Source organism: Coregonus lavaretus, assembly GCF_964263955.1.
Source record: "Coregonus lavaretus genome assembly, chromosome: 10".
In the NCBI taxonomy this organism is placed as follows: Eukaryota; Metazoa; Chordata; class Actinopteri; order Salmoniformes; family Salmonidae; genus Coregonus; species Coregonus lavaretus.
Window position 1 is genome coordinate 19,237,384 of NC_139997.1, and position 15,349 is coordinate 19,252,732.

At 41.9% G+C, this 15,349-nt stretch overlaps 1 protein-coding gene across 1 annotated transcript in view; it reads left to right on the forward strand.

Moving 5' to 3' along the window:
• LOC311136455 (MAP/microtubule affinity-regulating kinase 4-like) overlaps positions 1-15,349 on the forward strand; it is a gene marked incomplete at both ends in the record, with an annotated part of 52,115 nt that overhangs the window by 1,074 nt on the left and 35,692 nt on the right. Inside the window, 2 exons of the mRNA XM_084170589.1 lie at positions 5,249-5,446; positions 6,119-6,172. Coding sequence (XP_084026715.1) covers positions 5,249-5,446; positions 6,119-6,172 — 252 coding nt within the window. The remainder of the gene's footprint in view (positions 1-5,248; positions 5,447-6,118; positions 6,173-15,349) is intronic.

Below are 15,349 nucleotides of genomic sequence, written 5' to 3' on the forward strand. Positions count from 1 at the left end.
GTTCAAATAAGGAAATGTCAATTGAAATAAATTCATTAGGCCCTAATCAATGGATTTCACATGATTGAGCAGGGGCGCAGCCATGGGTGGGCCTGGGAGGGCATAGGCCCACCAACTTGAAAGCCAGGCCCATCCACTTGGGAGCCAGGCCCAGCCAATCAGAATGAGTTTTTCCCCACAAAAGGGCTTTATTACAGACATAAATACTCCTCAGTTTCATCAGTTGTCTGGTTGTCTGGTCTCAGATGATCCCGCAGGTGATGAAGCCGGAAGTGGAGGTCCTGGGCTAGCATGGTTACACGTGGTCTGCGGTTGTGAGGACGGTTGGACGTACTGCCAAATTCTCTAAAATGACATTGGAGGTGGCTTATGGTAGAGAAATTAACATTAAATTATCTGGCAAGAGCTCTGGTGGACATTCCTGCAGTCAGCATGCCAATTGCACGCTCCCTCAAAATTTGAAACATCTGTGGCATTGTGTTGTGTGACAAAACTGCACATTTTAGACTGGCCTTTTATTGTCCCCAGCACAAGGTGCACCTGTGTATTGATCATGCTGTTTAACCAACTTCTTGATATGCCACACCTGTCAGGTGGATGGATTATCTTGGCAAAGGAGAAATGCTCACTAACAGGGATTTAAACAAATTTGTGTTCAACATTTGAGAGAAGTAAGCTTTTTTGCCAATGGAAAACTTCTGAGATCTTTTATTTCAGCTCATGAAACATGGGATCAACACATTTTACATGTTGCCTTTATATTTTTGTTCAGTATAGTTCACTACTTTTGACCAGATTGGCCCTATTCAAAAGTAGTGCACTATAAAGGGAATAGGGTGCCAGTTGGGGCACACTCCATATCCCCGCTTCCTCTGCTCTCACCAATCACCACCCCTCTGATGCTCCTTCCTCTCAGTCCAGTTGGGAATGGTGAGGAAGGGGGATTATACAACATGATAACACAGTGATACCAATCTGAAGGGGCTGTGATGCTGTTCTAAAAGATAATTAAAGAGTGAGAGAGGGGTGCATGTGTAAGATTTGGACAGGGAGGAGTGATCAGAGTGATAACAGATTAGGGGTGGCTTTATAAAAAAAAAAAAAGGGTTGCAAAATGGACATAGGGGGGTTACGATATGGGTTTTCATTATATCAAACATCTAAGAGTAGGAGTGCTGATCTCGGATCAGGTCCATCCAGTCCATAATAATCCGATTTATTATGGTCTTAAAGGCCAAACTGATCCTAGATCAGAATTTACACTGATATACGGACCACGGTCATTAACCTTTTACTGCAGTGGGCTAAATCAGGGTCACACAGAGTGGTAGTCTTAAGCAAATCTACTTTTAAACAAAAGTATACACATCACACACATGGTTATGGCCTTAAAAAATTAAGAAACCTTTAGATATAGAGTTGAAATGTATTCAATTTTGAGTTTGCATGCCATTATTACACTTTATATACATCATAGAAGATTTAAATATAACAAAACCGTTTGACATACACTACCGTCAAAAGTTTTAGAACACTTAAGGGTTTTTCTTTATTCTTACTCTTTTCTACATTGTAGAATTATAGTGAAGACATCAACACTATGAAATAACACATATAGAATCATATAGTAACCAAAAAAGTGTTAAACAAATCAAAATATATTTTATATTTGAGATTCTTCAAATAGCCACCCTTTGCCTTGATGACAGCTTTGCACACTCATGGTATTCTCTCAACCAGCTTCACCTGGAATTATTTTCCAACAGTCTTGAAGGAGGTCCCACATATGCTGAGCACTTGTTGGCTGCTTTTCCTTCACTCTGCGGTCCGACTCATCCCAAACCATCTCAATTTGGTTGAGGTCGGGGGATTGTGGAGGTCAGGTCATCTAATGCAGCACTCCACTCTCCTTCTTGGTAAAATAGCCCTTACACAGCCTGGAGGTGTGTTGGGTCATTGTCCTGTTGAAAAACAAATGATAGTCCCACTAATATATTTCGATTTGTTTAACACTTTTTTGGTTACTACATGATTCCATATGTGTTATTTCATAGTTTTGATGTCTTCACTATAATTCTACAATGTAGAAAATAGTAAAAATTACAAAAAACCCTTGAATGAGTAGGTGTTCTAAAACTTTTGACCGGTAGTGTAGAAACACCAGATTTTCGGCGGGTTTTTTGAAATAATCGTTATTAATTATGAAATTATAAAAAATATTAATAACAGTCCACCCATGAGGCCACTAGAGGGCGATTTGGTCATTTGAAGGGAAGGGTGGGCCAGGCTGGGGTTGGACAGTGAACTGTGCACCGATATTAAACCTCATGGTAACACTTTACTTAAAGCATCCCGTTATAATGCACTATGATGCAGCTATAATGCTTGTCATGAGCATGTATGACCCCTTTATAATGTCTTAGAATCATCTCGTAATGATCCTGACTAAATAACAGCCAGTTTGAGCAAAGCTCACATTCATAGTCAATTCAACATAGTTTAGACTCGATGTTGGGAATGTACAAATGTATACATATACATCAGTCCGAAATCACCAAGAAGATTAACTCTAAAGTTCCTCATCCTGTGTGCATCTGGTACGTAGTCTCCTCCTCATTTTGTTTTTCATTGATTCCTTGCTTTCTCTCTCCTCACTATGAGTGGTGCACTCCCTGTTTTACTTTTCGGGGGTTGGTGAGTGAGGGTGTGGGAAGGGATGGTGGGGAAGGCAGAGAGCAGGAGGACATGTTGAGGGGATGGAAGTGGCCACACCAGATACTGACTGTTACTTTTGATTTTGACCCCCCCCTTTGTTCAGGGACACATTATTCAATTTCTGTTAGTCACATATCTCTGGAACTTGTTCAGTTTACGTCTCAGTTGTTGAATCTTGTTATGTTCATACAAATATTTACACATGTTAAGTTTGCTGAAAATAAATGCAGTTGACAGTGAGAGGACGTTTCTTCTTTTGCTGAGTTTACTAGAGTATATTACAGTCTGAAAGAAATTAAAGTAAATACTACAGTATACTACAATCAGCAAGAACACTACATTAATGACTAAAGTATACACTACAGATCTATTTTACTACAGTATTTATACTATAGTTAACTGTAAATACTACAGTGTACTACAGTATAGTACAGTACATTCTACAGTGAATACTACAGCAAAGTCCACAAAAACACTACATGAATACTACAATATTTTTACCATAGTATACTATAGTATTTATTCATGTGGGCGGTCATGTACAGTGAACTCCAAAAATATTGGGACTGTGACACATTTTTTGTTGTTTTGGCTCTGTACTCCAGCACTTTGGATTTGAAATTATACAATGACTATGAGGTAAAAGTGCAGACTGTCAGCCTTAATTTGAGGGTGGTTTCATGAACTGTTTAGAAATTACTGCACTTTTTGTACATAGTCCTCCCATTTTAGGGGACCAAAAGTATTGGGACAAATTCACTTATATGTGTATTCAAGTAGTAAAAAATGAAGTATTTGGTCCCATATTCATAGCATGCAATGACTACATCAAGCTTGTGACGCTACACATTTGTTGGATGCATTTCTATTTGTTTTGGTTGTGTTTCAGATTATTTTGTGCCCAATAGACATGCTAACCTCTCACCATTACAATAACATGGGAGGTTAGCATGATATTTGTGTGTATAATTTCAAATATCTCTCTCTCTCTCTCTCTCTCTCTCTCTCTCTCTCTCTCTCTCTCTCTCTCTCTCTCTCTCTCTCTCTCTCTCTCTCTCTCTCTCTCTCTCTCTCTCTCTCTCTCTCTCTCTCTCTCTCTCTCTCCCTCTCTGCCTCTCTCTCGGTTTTTCTTTCAGTCCTTTCTCTGGCATCTCATTCCCTCTGTTTTGAGCCCTGCTTCTGTTTGGTCACATGACAAGGTGCTGCATCATACTAAAACACATGTATCTTTGTTCCTGTAAAAAACACATTTTTTTTTTTTTTAAATCTTACGCTTTGCTGCCTACCTAACTGAAAATTTGCCATAACTCAAGCTTTGGACTGAATCTTCACAGCACCTAGGTCGAAAGCTGTTGGGTTCTGGGATGGAGCACTTACCAGCATGTGATGCATACCAGACCTGGGTTCAAATTGTATTTGAAATCATTTAAAATACTTTAGCTGTGCTTGATTGAGCTTGCCTCTTGCAATGGAACCAATAGAAAACTCAAAAAAGTGCAACCACTGCCCAAATGGCACCCCACGCAGTCTAAAGCAAACGCTCAAATATTTGAAAGATTTCAAATAGTATTTGAACCCTGGTTTTATGAAAACTAGCTCAGTATTTGTAGGACTCATGTGACTAGTCACCTCATTCAGTTGTACCTTTGTCCCAGGTATCAGAGAGATCAGACAAGATGTTCTATGAATAGTAGTATTTATCATGACATATTCTTGTGTTCACCTAGAAATGAATGATCTCATGTATTTCTATACACAAAGCTGCACTAGGGCCATGCTCAGTAGGCAAACAGTGTGGAACATTCCACAACATTGAGCCCCGTTGAACACAACCTAGGTATGATGATGTCCAAATCAACGATAATATACAAAATTAGAATATAATTTCAGTGAAGAACTATGGTGTACCAGCAGTCCTGGGTGTTGCTTTCAGGGCCTTAAGCCCCCACCTATGAACAAATAGATCTAGGGAAAACACTGATGTGACATTATCTTAGTTAGATCAGTTCACTCTCAGTAATACCCTGCCATATTAGAGAGCCAGAGCCACCATGCTATAATGGCAGAGCAGTCCTGTAGAGTACAGTGGTACCTTAAACACTACCATGCCGAGCTGAGCCAAGCATAACTGTACTGGCCTGGTTACACATCCACCATAGTTAGTTGCTGAAAATGTGCTGGAAGGGGCCATATGAAAATAAAATTCCTTCCATCTGAGCCAGCACAGTAGTGTGGTTCAGGTCAGCAGTTGGTACAGTAGTGTAAAAGAGCTATTGGTGTCTCAGTTGTCTTGTATCATTTTCACCCCACTAGGCTGATCCGAGCTGTACTGGGCTGGCCTAGTTATGCAGCCACCATAGTTGGTGGAACCGTACTGGAGAAAGCAATGTGAAAATAAAATATCAGAGCCAGCTAAGTATGGTTCAGGTCTGCACGATAGTGTGAAAAGGGTCTTGGCGTTCCCAGGCTTTGCGTGGTAGTGGTAATGGGGGCGCTGGTGGTGACCCCCTCTCCCCTCTCCTCTCCCCCCCAGCATGTGTCACTAGCCGGCAGTCGCTCAGACAAGGGCACCACTCTGTCCAGCCGCTCGTTGGGCGCCCGTTGCAGGAACTCCATCGCCTCCTGCTCCGACGAGACTCCGCACATCGGCAACTACCGCCTGCTCAAGACCATCGGCAAGGGCAACTTCGCCAAGGTCAAGCTGGCCCGCCACATCCTGACGGGCAAGGAGGTGAGGCTGGGGCATGGGGAGAGTGGTGGTTGGGGGCTTGTTGGGTAATGGATATGATGCAGAGGAGGAGTAGTGGTCTTAGAAAGCAGAAATATAATGAAATAGTGTCTATTTTTATGGTAGTGGGTTATAGTTAGGGCATGGATGAATGCATGGGGCCCAATCCCAAATTGACCCCTAGACCCAGCATAGCTGGAAGCTTCACCATATTGTTTATACCAAGCAAATTCTCTCAGATCTCCACAAGTGCATAGGGTGTAAAGTCTAGGGGTTGATTTGGGATTGGGCTGTTGTCTTGATTGGGTGGGTGGGGGGGGGGGGGTTGTGGTTCTTTATTCAGATGGATCCCCATTAGCTTTGGTCTAAGCGACCCCTTGTCTTCCTGGGGTCAATGATTAGAGTATGGCTGGGTGCAGTGCTAAAATAGACGGTTGGGGAGGGATAGGCTTGACTGGAATGTGGAAATAAAGAAGTGGGACATTGGTTCTGGGGCGTCTGGCCATGGATAGGAAAATAATGAATGTAAGTCGGGATATTATTTGTCATAGCTGAAGCTTGTTGGAGAAAGCTATGTTTTACTACTGGGTTGTTTTCATCTTCTCATTGTGCTTTTTTGTAAAATGTAATTTTTTTACTTCCTCTGACCCCAAGTTCTCCTCATGTCTCCTCCAGGTTGCAATAAAAATCATTGACAAAACTCAGCTGAATCCAACCAGCCTACAAAAGGTGAGTCTTGGCCATTTACTTTTTTATCAAGCTGTGTTTTATCAGTCACAGTGGACATGACCATAATAAACGCTTAATAAACACTTAATAAATGCTTAATAAACTCCCTCCTTACCCCAACACACTATCACAGCTTATTGTGAAATAGACATAAATTACTTATTCGAAATTCTTGACAGGCACACGAAAAAGTCCAACGCATTTTGTGTGTATTACATGATTTTCTTTCTTCATAACGCATTTGTGTACATTACACTAATTACAATTTGTTAACGTTAGCTAGGCTAGCTAGGTGGCTAATGTTAGCTAGGTTAGGGGTTAGGGTTAGGGCTAGTTAACATGCTAGCTAAGTAGTTAAAGGGTTAGGTTTAGGAGTTAGATTAAAGGGTTAAGGTTAGGGGAAGGGTTAGCTAGCATACTAAGTAGGTGCAAAGTAGCTGAAAAGTAATAAGTAGTTGCAAAGTAGTTAATTGGCTAAAATTATCCAGATTCAAACACACAACCTTTGGGTTGCTAAATGTTGACGTTATATGCCCACCAATCCTCCCCGACCAACCTCCCTCCTATCAGAGAGAGAGAGCGAGAGAGCGAGAGAGCGAGAGAGAGAGAGAGAGAGAGAGAGAGAGAGAGAGAGAGAGAGAGAGAGAGAGAGAGAGAGAGAGAGAGAGAGAGAGAGAGAGAGAGAGAGAGAGAGAGAGAGAGAGAGAGAGAGAGAGAGAGAGAGAGAGAGAGAGAGAGAGATATTTGAAATTATACACACAAATATCATGCTAACCTCCCATGTTATTGTAATGGTGAGAGGTTAGCATGTCTATTGGGCACAAAATAATCTGAAACACAACCAAAACAAATAGAAATGCATCCAACAAATGTGTAGCGTCACAAGCTTGATGTAGTCATTGCATGCTATGAATATGGGACCAAATACTTCATTTTTTACTACTTGAATACACATATAAGTGAATTTGTCCCAATACTTTTGGTCCCCTAAAATGGGAGGACTATGTACAAAAAGTGCAGTAATTTCTAAACAGTTCATGAAACCACCCTCAAATTAAGGCTGACAGTCTGCACTTTTACCTCATAGTCATTGTATAATTTCAAATCCAAAGTGCTGGAGTACAGAGCCAAAACAACAAAAAATGTGTCACAGTCCCAATATTTTTGGAGTTCACTGTACATGACCGCCCACATGAATAAATACTATAGTATACTATGGTAAAAATATTGTAGTATTCATGTAGTGTTTTTGTGGACTTTGCTGTAGTATTCACTGTAGAATGTACTGTACTATACTGTAGTACACTGTAGTATTTACAGTTAACTATAGTATAAATACTGTAGTAAAATAGATCTGTAGTGTATACTTTAGTCATTAATGTAGTGTTCTTGCTGATTGTAGTATACTGTAGTATTTACTTTAATTTCTTTCAGACTGTAATATACTCTAGTAAACTCAGCAAAAGAAGAAACGTCCTCTCACTGTCAACTGCATTTATTTTCAGCAAACTTAACATGTGTAAATATTTGTATGAACATAACAAGATTCAACAACTGAGACGTAAACTGAACAAGTTCCAGAGATATGTGACTAACAGAAATTGAATAATGTGTCCCTGAACAAAGGGGGGGGTCAAAATCAAAAGTAACAGTCAGTATCTGGTGTGGCCACCAGCTTCATTAAGTACTGCAGTGCATCTCCTCCTCATGGGCTGCACCAGATTTGCCAGTTCTTGCTGTGAGATGTTACCCCACTCTTCCACCAAGGCACCTGCAAGTTCCCAGAATTTCTGGGGGGAATGGCCCTAGCCCTCACCCTCCGATCCAACAGGTCCTAGACGTGCTCAATGGGATTGAGGTCCGGGCTCTTCGCTGGCCATGGCAGAACACTGACATTCCTGTCTTGCAGGAAATCACGCACAGAATGAGCAGTATGGCTGGTGGCATTGTCATGCTGGAGGGTCATGTCAGGATGAGCCTGCAGGAAGGGTACCACATGAGGGAGGAGGATGTCTTCCCTGTAACGCACAGCGTTGAGATGGCCTGCAATGACAACAAGCTCAGTCCGATGATGCTGTGACACACCGCCCCAGACCATGACCGACCCTCCACCTCCAAAACGATCCCGCTCCAGAGTACAGGCCTCGGTGTAACGCTCATTCCTTCGACGATAAACGCGAATCCGACCATCACCCCTGGTTAGACAAAACCGCGACTCGTCAGTGAAGAGCACTTTTTGCAAGTCCTGTCTGGTTCAGCGGCGGTGGGTTTGTGCCCATAGGTGACGTTGTTACCGGTGATGTCTGGTGAGAACCTGCCTTACAACAGGCCTACAAGCCCTCAGTCCAGCCTCTCTCAGCCTATTGCGTACAGTCAGAGCACTGATGGAGGGATTGTGCGTTCCTGGTGTAACTCGGGCAGTTGTTGTTGTCATCCTGTACCTGTCCCGCAGGTGTAATGTTCGGATGTACCGATCCTGTGCAGGTGTTGTTACACGTGCCACTGCGAGGACGATCAGCTGTCCGTCCTGTCTCCCTGTAGTGCTGTCTTAGGCATCTCACAGTACGGACATTGCAATTTATTGCCCTGGCCACATCTGCAGTCCTCATGCCTCCTTGCAGCATGCCTAAGGCATGTTCACGCAGATGAGCAGGGACCCTAGGCATCTTTCTTTTGGTGTTTTTCAGAGTCAGTAGAAAGGCCTCTTTAGTGTCCTAAGTTTTCATAACTGTGACCTTAATTGCCTACCGTCTGTAAGCTGTTAGTGTCTTAACGACCGTTCCACAGGTGCATGTTCATTAATTGTTTATGGTTCATTGAACAAGCATGGGAAACAGTGTGTAAACCCTTTACAATGAAGATCTGTTAAGTTATTTGGATTTTTACTAATTATCTTTGAAAGACAGGGTCCTGAAAAAGGGACATTTCTTTTTTTGCTGAGTTTATTTACTGTAGTGTTTTTGTGGATTTACTGTAGTATTTATATGGAAGCCCTGAAGCCCAAGGCAAAAAAGAAAAGTCGACTCTTGAAATTATCTTGTCCGAAATAACTTAATATCTCATTCGAATGACTTAGTATTTTGTTCAAATGACTTAGTATCTCGTTTGAAATTATTAAAAAGTTAATTTGTCTAATTAGCCCTAATTTGTTATACAGCGCCAGTTGTGCTTGTCAGACCGTTGCTGCAGCCATTCATTCACTGATTCCACCATTTATATGATTATTAATTGACAGTTTGATAGGGCTGCTTTTGAATGTAGATTTCACGGTTTTACCAATTTGACTTCAGATTCTGATGTTTATCCATGTTTCTTCAAAAGTCAAATTTCAAAGTTGCTCAAAACTTCAACATTTAACGTTTGGATAAACGTGGATAAACATCAGAATCTGAAGTCAAATTGGTAAAACCGTGAGATCTTGTTGGCCCACTTACATGCTCTGGCATTCAAAGCAGCCCTGCTTTAAATGGCTGCAGCAAAGGTCTGACAAGCACAACTGGCGCTGCATAACAAATTAGGCCTAATTAGACAAAAGAACAATGAAGTCGTTTGAACAAGATAATAAGTTGTTCAAACAACTTAGTATCTCATTCAAACAACTTAGTATCTTGTTTGAACTAAAAAAACATTACTAAGTGGTTCGAATGAGATACTAAGTTGTTCGGACGAGATCATTCCAAGAGTCTTTTGGCCAATATTATTTACTATAGTATTTACTATAGTGTTTTTGTTGTATTATCTTTGACATAGAAGTGGAGGCTTTCTCCTTAAGGAAACCTACTGGAGAAATACCAGAAGAGCACATTTTCCATAACCGGTAGGTAGGTAGGTAGGTCTGGGGTCGAAACGGATAGTTAAGAGCTTCTGCTCTTTTCTATATAGTATACAGCCTACAATGCACCGTACTACAGTATACAATACTGAAAGGGACAACAATCAAAGGAGTAAACATGTGATCAATGTGCTTCTTCTTGCCTTTGGGCTGGGTCAGGCCAGAGCACTTCGTCAACATCACAAGCAATATTGTCCCTCCTGAGGCAACGGGGGAAGAAGCCTCTTGTGTGCCGTATCCAGCCCTGACACGATTCCTCACCTATATCACCACAGGCTAAATCCATGGCTTGCAGCAGATTTACTCTGGTGTAGGGTTGTCAATCATACACTTTCCATCTCCAAGAGGAGAAAAACTCCTCAATCGGATTCAGGAAAGGCGAGTATGGAGGGAGGTACAAGTTCATAAACTGCCCATTGATGTTAAACCATTCCCTTACCTGAGCAGCTCGGTGGAAACTGACATTGTCCCACACTATCACATAGGTGGGAATGGGATTCTCATTTAGCTCTTGACCCTGCTGCTCTTGAACCTGCTGCTCAAATAAAATATCTCTTAGATTGGCAATAAATCTTAGAAGGTACTGGGTGTTATATGGCCCGAGTGTAACATGGTGATGTAGAACACCATGGTTGCTGATAGCAGCACAGATTGTGACATTGCCACCTCGTTGACCAGGGACTTCAACAATGGCCCGCTGTCCAATCATTTTTCGGCCTCTCCTTCTCCTCTTTGTTAGATTGAAGCCTGCTTCATCGACAAAGATGAACTCATGGGGTCTGTCCAAGGATTCCAAGTCAAATATTGTCTGTGTAGAAATACAATATACTGTATGTAGGATTTTGTAAGTCGTACAGAGACAGTGCTATACTGTAGAGTACAATTAGGCCTACTGTATGCACTTCTGATTCACATACATTGTATGTACTGAAGAGTAATGTCATTCACATAGTATGTGTTAGTACTGTAGACAATCTGGATTACAGTAAATGTTTCTGAATGTACACTTACTTGCACATACTGAGCTCGCAGTTCTTTCACCCTTGGTGAGTTGCGCTCAAAAGGTACTCTGTATACTTGTTTCATTCGCATCCTGTTACGATGGAGGACACGGTCAATTGTGGAAATGCTCACACTGTCGATTCCATGGAAGTGTGTGTTGTCTTGTGTCACTCGTTCCTGGATTTCTCTGAGTCGTATTGCATTATCTTGAAGGACCATGCCAACTATAACGGCCTCTTGCTCCTGAGTGAATATAGCTGTCCTTCCACCTGCATGTGGCAGCCTTGCAATTCTACAAAAAGTAGTTGTGCAGTTACAAAACATATTCATGCAGTACAATACATACAGTGATTAACTTTACAAATGTCTATTGAAACAGCTGCATATAGTGTAGTACAGTAAATTTGCAATTACAAAAATACAGTAGTATACTGTACCTGTTCTCTTCTCTGAATGTCCTTACTATGGTGGACACAGAAAATCGGCTCAAATTGGGTTGCACTCGTAAGTCCTGCTTCCCTCATTGTCAGTCCATGGACAAGAACATGGTCTATGACTGTTGCTCGAATTTCATCAGATATTTCCACTCTTTGTCTTCCTCTTCCTCTTTGTCCTCCTCTTCCTCTTTCTTGCCCTCCTCCTCCTCTTCCTCCTCGTCGCCCACCTCGCATACGCACTCGTCCTCGTCTTCTCACATTGTTTCTTCTATCCATTCTCAGACTTTCTCCTTCCCACCTTCAACATTTACATTTTACATTTTAGTCATTTAGCAGACGCTCTTATCCAGAGCGACTTACAGTTAGCGCATACATTATTTTATCGAACCCACAACCCTGGCGTTGCAAACGCCATGCTCTACCAACTGAGCTACATCCCCTGCCGGCCATTCCCTCCCCTACCCTGGACGACGCTGGGCCAATTGTGCGCCGCCCCATGGGTCTCCCGGTCGCGGCCGGCTACGACAGAGCCTGGATTCGAACCAGGATCTCTAGTGGCACAGCTAGCACTGCGATGCAGTGCCTTAGACCACTGCGCCACTCGGGAGACAACCTGTTTGCTCTCTGAACTGGTTTATATTGGTTGTGTCGCATCATTTGAAACAGGTTAAATCAATTTTGAGTGGTTGTATTCAATCAATGACATGTGTTCTCTATTTGTATTTGATTGTTGCCACTTGTGTTTACCAGTATGGATGCATTAGAGTGCAGAATGTGTTTTGAGAATGAGAATGTGTTTAGAGTTTTGCTGAAAAGTCTAAGTGAGATCTGCAAATTGTGTTTTACCATGTGAAATGGTTTAAGGTATTAACAACAGACTTCATAATTAGCTAAATGAGTCCAGGTAACTGAGAACTTTGTTCAGCCAATGGGTTTTAGTTTTTTAGCAATTGAGAAAAACTGTAATACACACCGCCTTTGGATTTGAGGTTGTATATATTTGTTGTTGTTGTGAAAGCAGCCATTATGTTTTGTAGTTGGCGTTGCAAGTGTATCTTTGGGAATGCTGAGGTGTGTAACTGTGAGGGACTTTGATGTTTGTCCGAATGATGAAGAGAGAACACAAAGGGTTTTTACCAGAACCAGAATGGTGGACAAACGGGCTAGTTGTTCCTGTGCATAAATGGAAGACCCACGATGGACACTCAGGGTTTGCTGTGCATGAATTGAAGGGTATAGGCAAAATGTCTGACAATCAGGGTCCATTGACTCTTGGGCTATGTTCCAATGTCCATACTAGCACACCGCTTTGAATTAGGGTGACCAGATGTCCCCGAACTCTAAAGTGAGGCTTATATTTTAATAATCAAACTGTATATATTCAGATTTGTATGTAAAAATGATGTCTATCCCTGTACCAAACACGTTTTCTCCTACGGCATTGTAACCACCACATGAACAACCATGCCCATGACCATAAAGTTCATCCAACAGCAGATGCTACCAAACTTGGGTGATTGGAAAATTACTACATAGGCTAAGATCAAGAAAACTGTGGAGGGGTCATCCATTTCTGTGTTATAATGAATACAAGTATTTGAAAGGAGATATTGCCTCATTCTAGTATATGGATATTGGAACAGAGCCTTGGACAAAAAAAAGGGGGGTGAGGCAGTAGTTGCAGTCACCACGCCTAAGAATTCCCAATGCTTGAAAAACCCTGGACTCATCACATGCAAGTCTCTTGATCCTATAATCCAACTACCTCACTCACAATACTGAATTTTTACTTACAGTAGTTCAATATTTCACAGGTCACTCACTATGGGCAGCATTTAACATGCAACACAAACGTGCAATAGTCAGAGTAAAAAAAAAAAGAGAAAATGCATGGACATAAAGACATATACATTAACTTATACTGCACATGGTAACATTGACTCATAACCCCCCACATGCATGCATGCAAGTACACACACACACACACACTATGTCGACTTGGAGCTGAGACGGGTTAGTCAGAGGTCCGGGCTGCTCTGTAGATGGGCTCAGAGCATGTGTATGATCCTCTCTCTCTCTCTCTCTCTCTCTCTCTCTCTCTCTCTCTCTCTCTCTCTCTCTCTCTCTCTCTCTCTCTCTCTCGCTCTCTCTCTCGCTCTCTCTCTCTCCTCGTTTTCTCTCTCTCTCTCCTCGTTTTCTCTCTCTATCTCTCTCTCTCTCTCTCTCTCTCTCGCTCTCTCTCTCTCCCCATCGCTCTCTCTCCCCTCCTCGTTTTCTCTCTCTCGCTTTTTTTCTCCCTCCTCTCTCTCTCCCCCTCTCCCCCTCTCTCTACCCTCCTGGCTCTGTGGCGGCATACATGATCTCCGCCACCGGGGGGTATGAAGTGAACAGACCGGAAGGAGCCAATCAAGGATGAAATAATTGTTCATAATGGTGCTGTGTGTATGTACAGTATGTAGGGAAGATTGTGTTGGACTGGGAGAACGTCTGTTACATTCAGCTACACATCATGGTTTTGGTTGACTATGGGACCATCTTATATGTCCTAGTGTCATCATAGTGGGTTTGATTCCTACTGGGGCCACCAATACGGAAATGTATGCACGCATGACTGTAAGTCACTATGGATAAAAAATGTTTTCTAAATGGCAGACAGTCCTCACCATACTGTATGTATTTGGGCAGTGAAGCAATTTTTTATTATTCTGTCTCTATACTCCAGCATTTTGGATTTGAGATGAAATGTGACCGACCGCCTCGATTCGGTCTTATGTAGCAACATTTGAAATTGTGGGTAAAAGTAGAGACTCAGAGCTAGAAAATGGTATATCATACACTGCAGTTGAGGAACAATGGGAAAGTAATTCTGCTTTGAAAGTTGATAAACTTGTAACCCCACTTTTGAGAAAATGGCCCTTGAATGTTTTGGTACACTTACTGGACAGCTCGTCTTTGTCTACACCCATGTGTTTTTTGGCAGAAATGCCTTCAGGAACATGTGAACTTTCATGTGCCTTAATAATAAACTTGTATGCCATCTGTAAATACGAATACAATTGTTAAATTACGAGCCTAGTTGGTTTAGCCATGGAAAAAGACAGGAACCTTCCCGCTAGCCATGATCAGCTGAGAAAATGGATGGGCTGGACATGCCGAGAGATGAGTTCGGATTGGTCTGCCATGTAGCACGCTTCGGTCTATAACATGAGCTGGTCAGTATGTGTAGGTAATCCTTTCTAACGCAGCGTTTTTGAACGATATCACGTAGTAGACCTACAAAAGTGTTTTTCTGGAGGACCGAGTTTTGAAATCAGTGGCATGCCCGGTGGAATTAGGGTATGATAGCTAAGGAGATGGAGAAAATTCTGCCGTTTGATTGCAAATATGCAGAGGCAGTCGAAAAGAGATCACACAGAAGGCTGTTGTATAAAACACCTGTCTCCGGATTACATCTTCAAACTAAGGGCAACCATGGCATCCGTGACAGAGAGTGAGAAGCATCCATCCATGTATACGGGTAAGAGAGTCTAGTTAGCTACATTTTCAGATATTATACATTTCTAATTTTGTCAGAAAGTCGTTTTCATTTCAAGTTAAAGCGCTCGCAAGCTAATGTTACATGTATGATCTATGTAGTAATATTATTCATATCTCAGAGTCAGTTGCATTGCTAGTTATAGCCTAATGTTAGCTAGCTAGCTAACATTGAACCTGATTGGTTAGCTACCTGCAGATTCATGCAGGGTATTAGAGTTATGAGTTGGGATTATGGTTAATTGTTTAGCTAGCTAGCTACATGTCTAAACAAAAGACTCTACTATGCAAGTAACCATTTCACTACACCTTCTGTATCCTGTGCATGTGACAAATCAACTTTGATTTTATTTGATATAATGTGAAGAACAT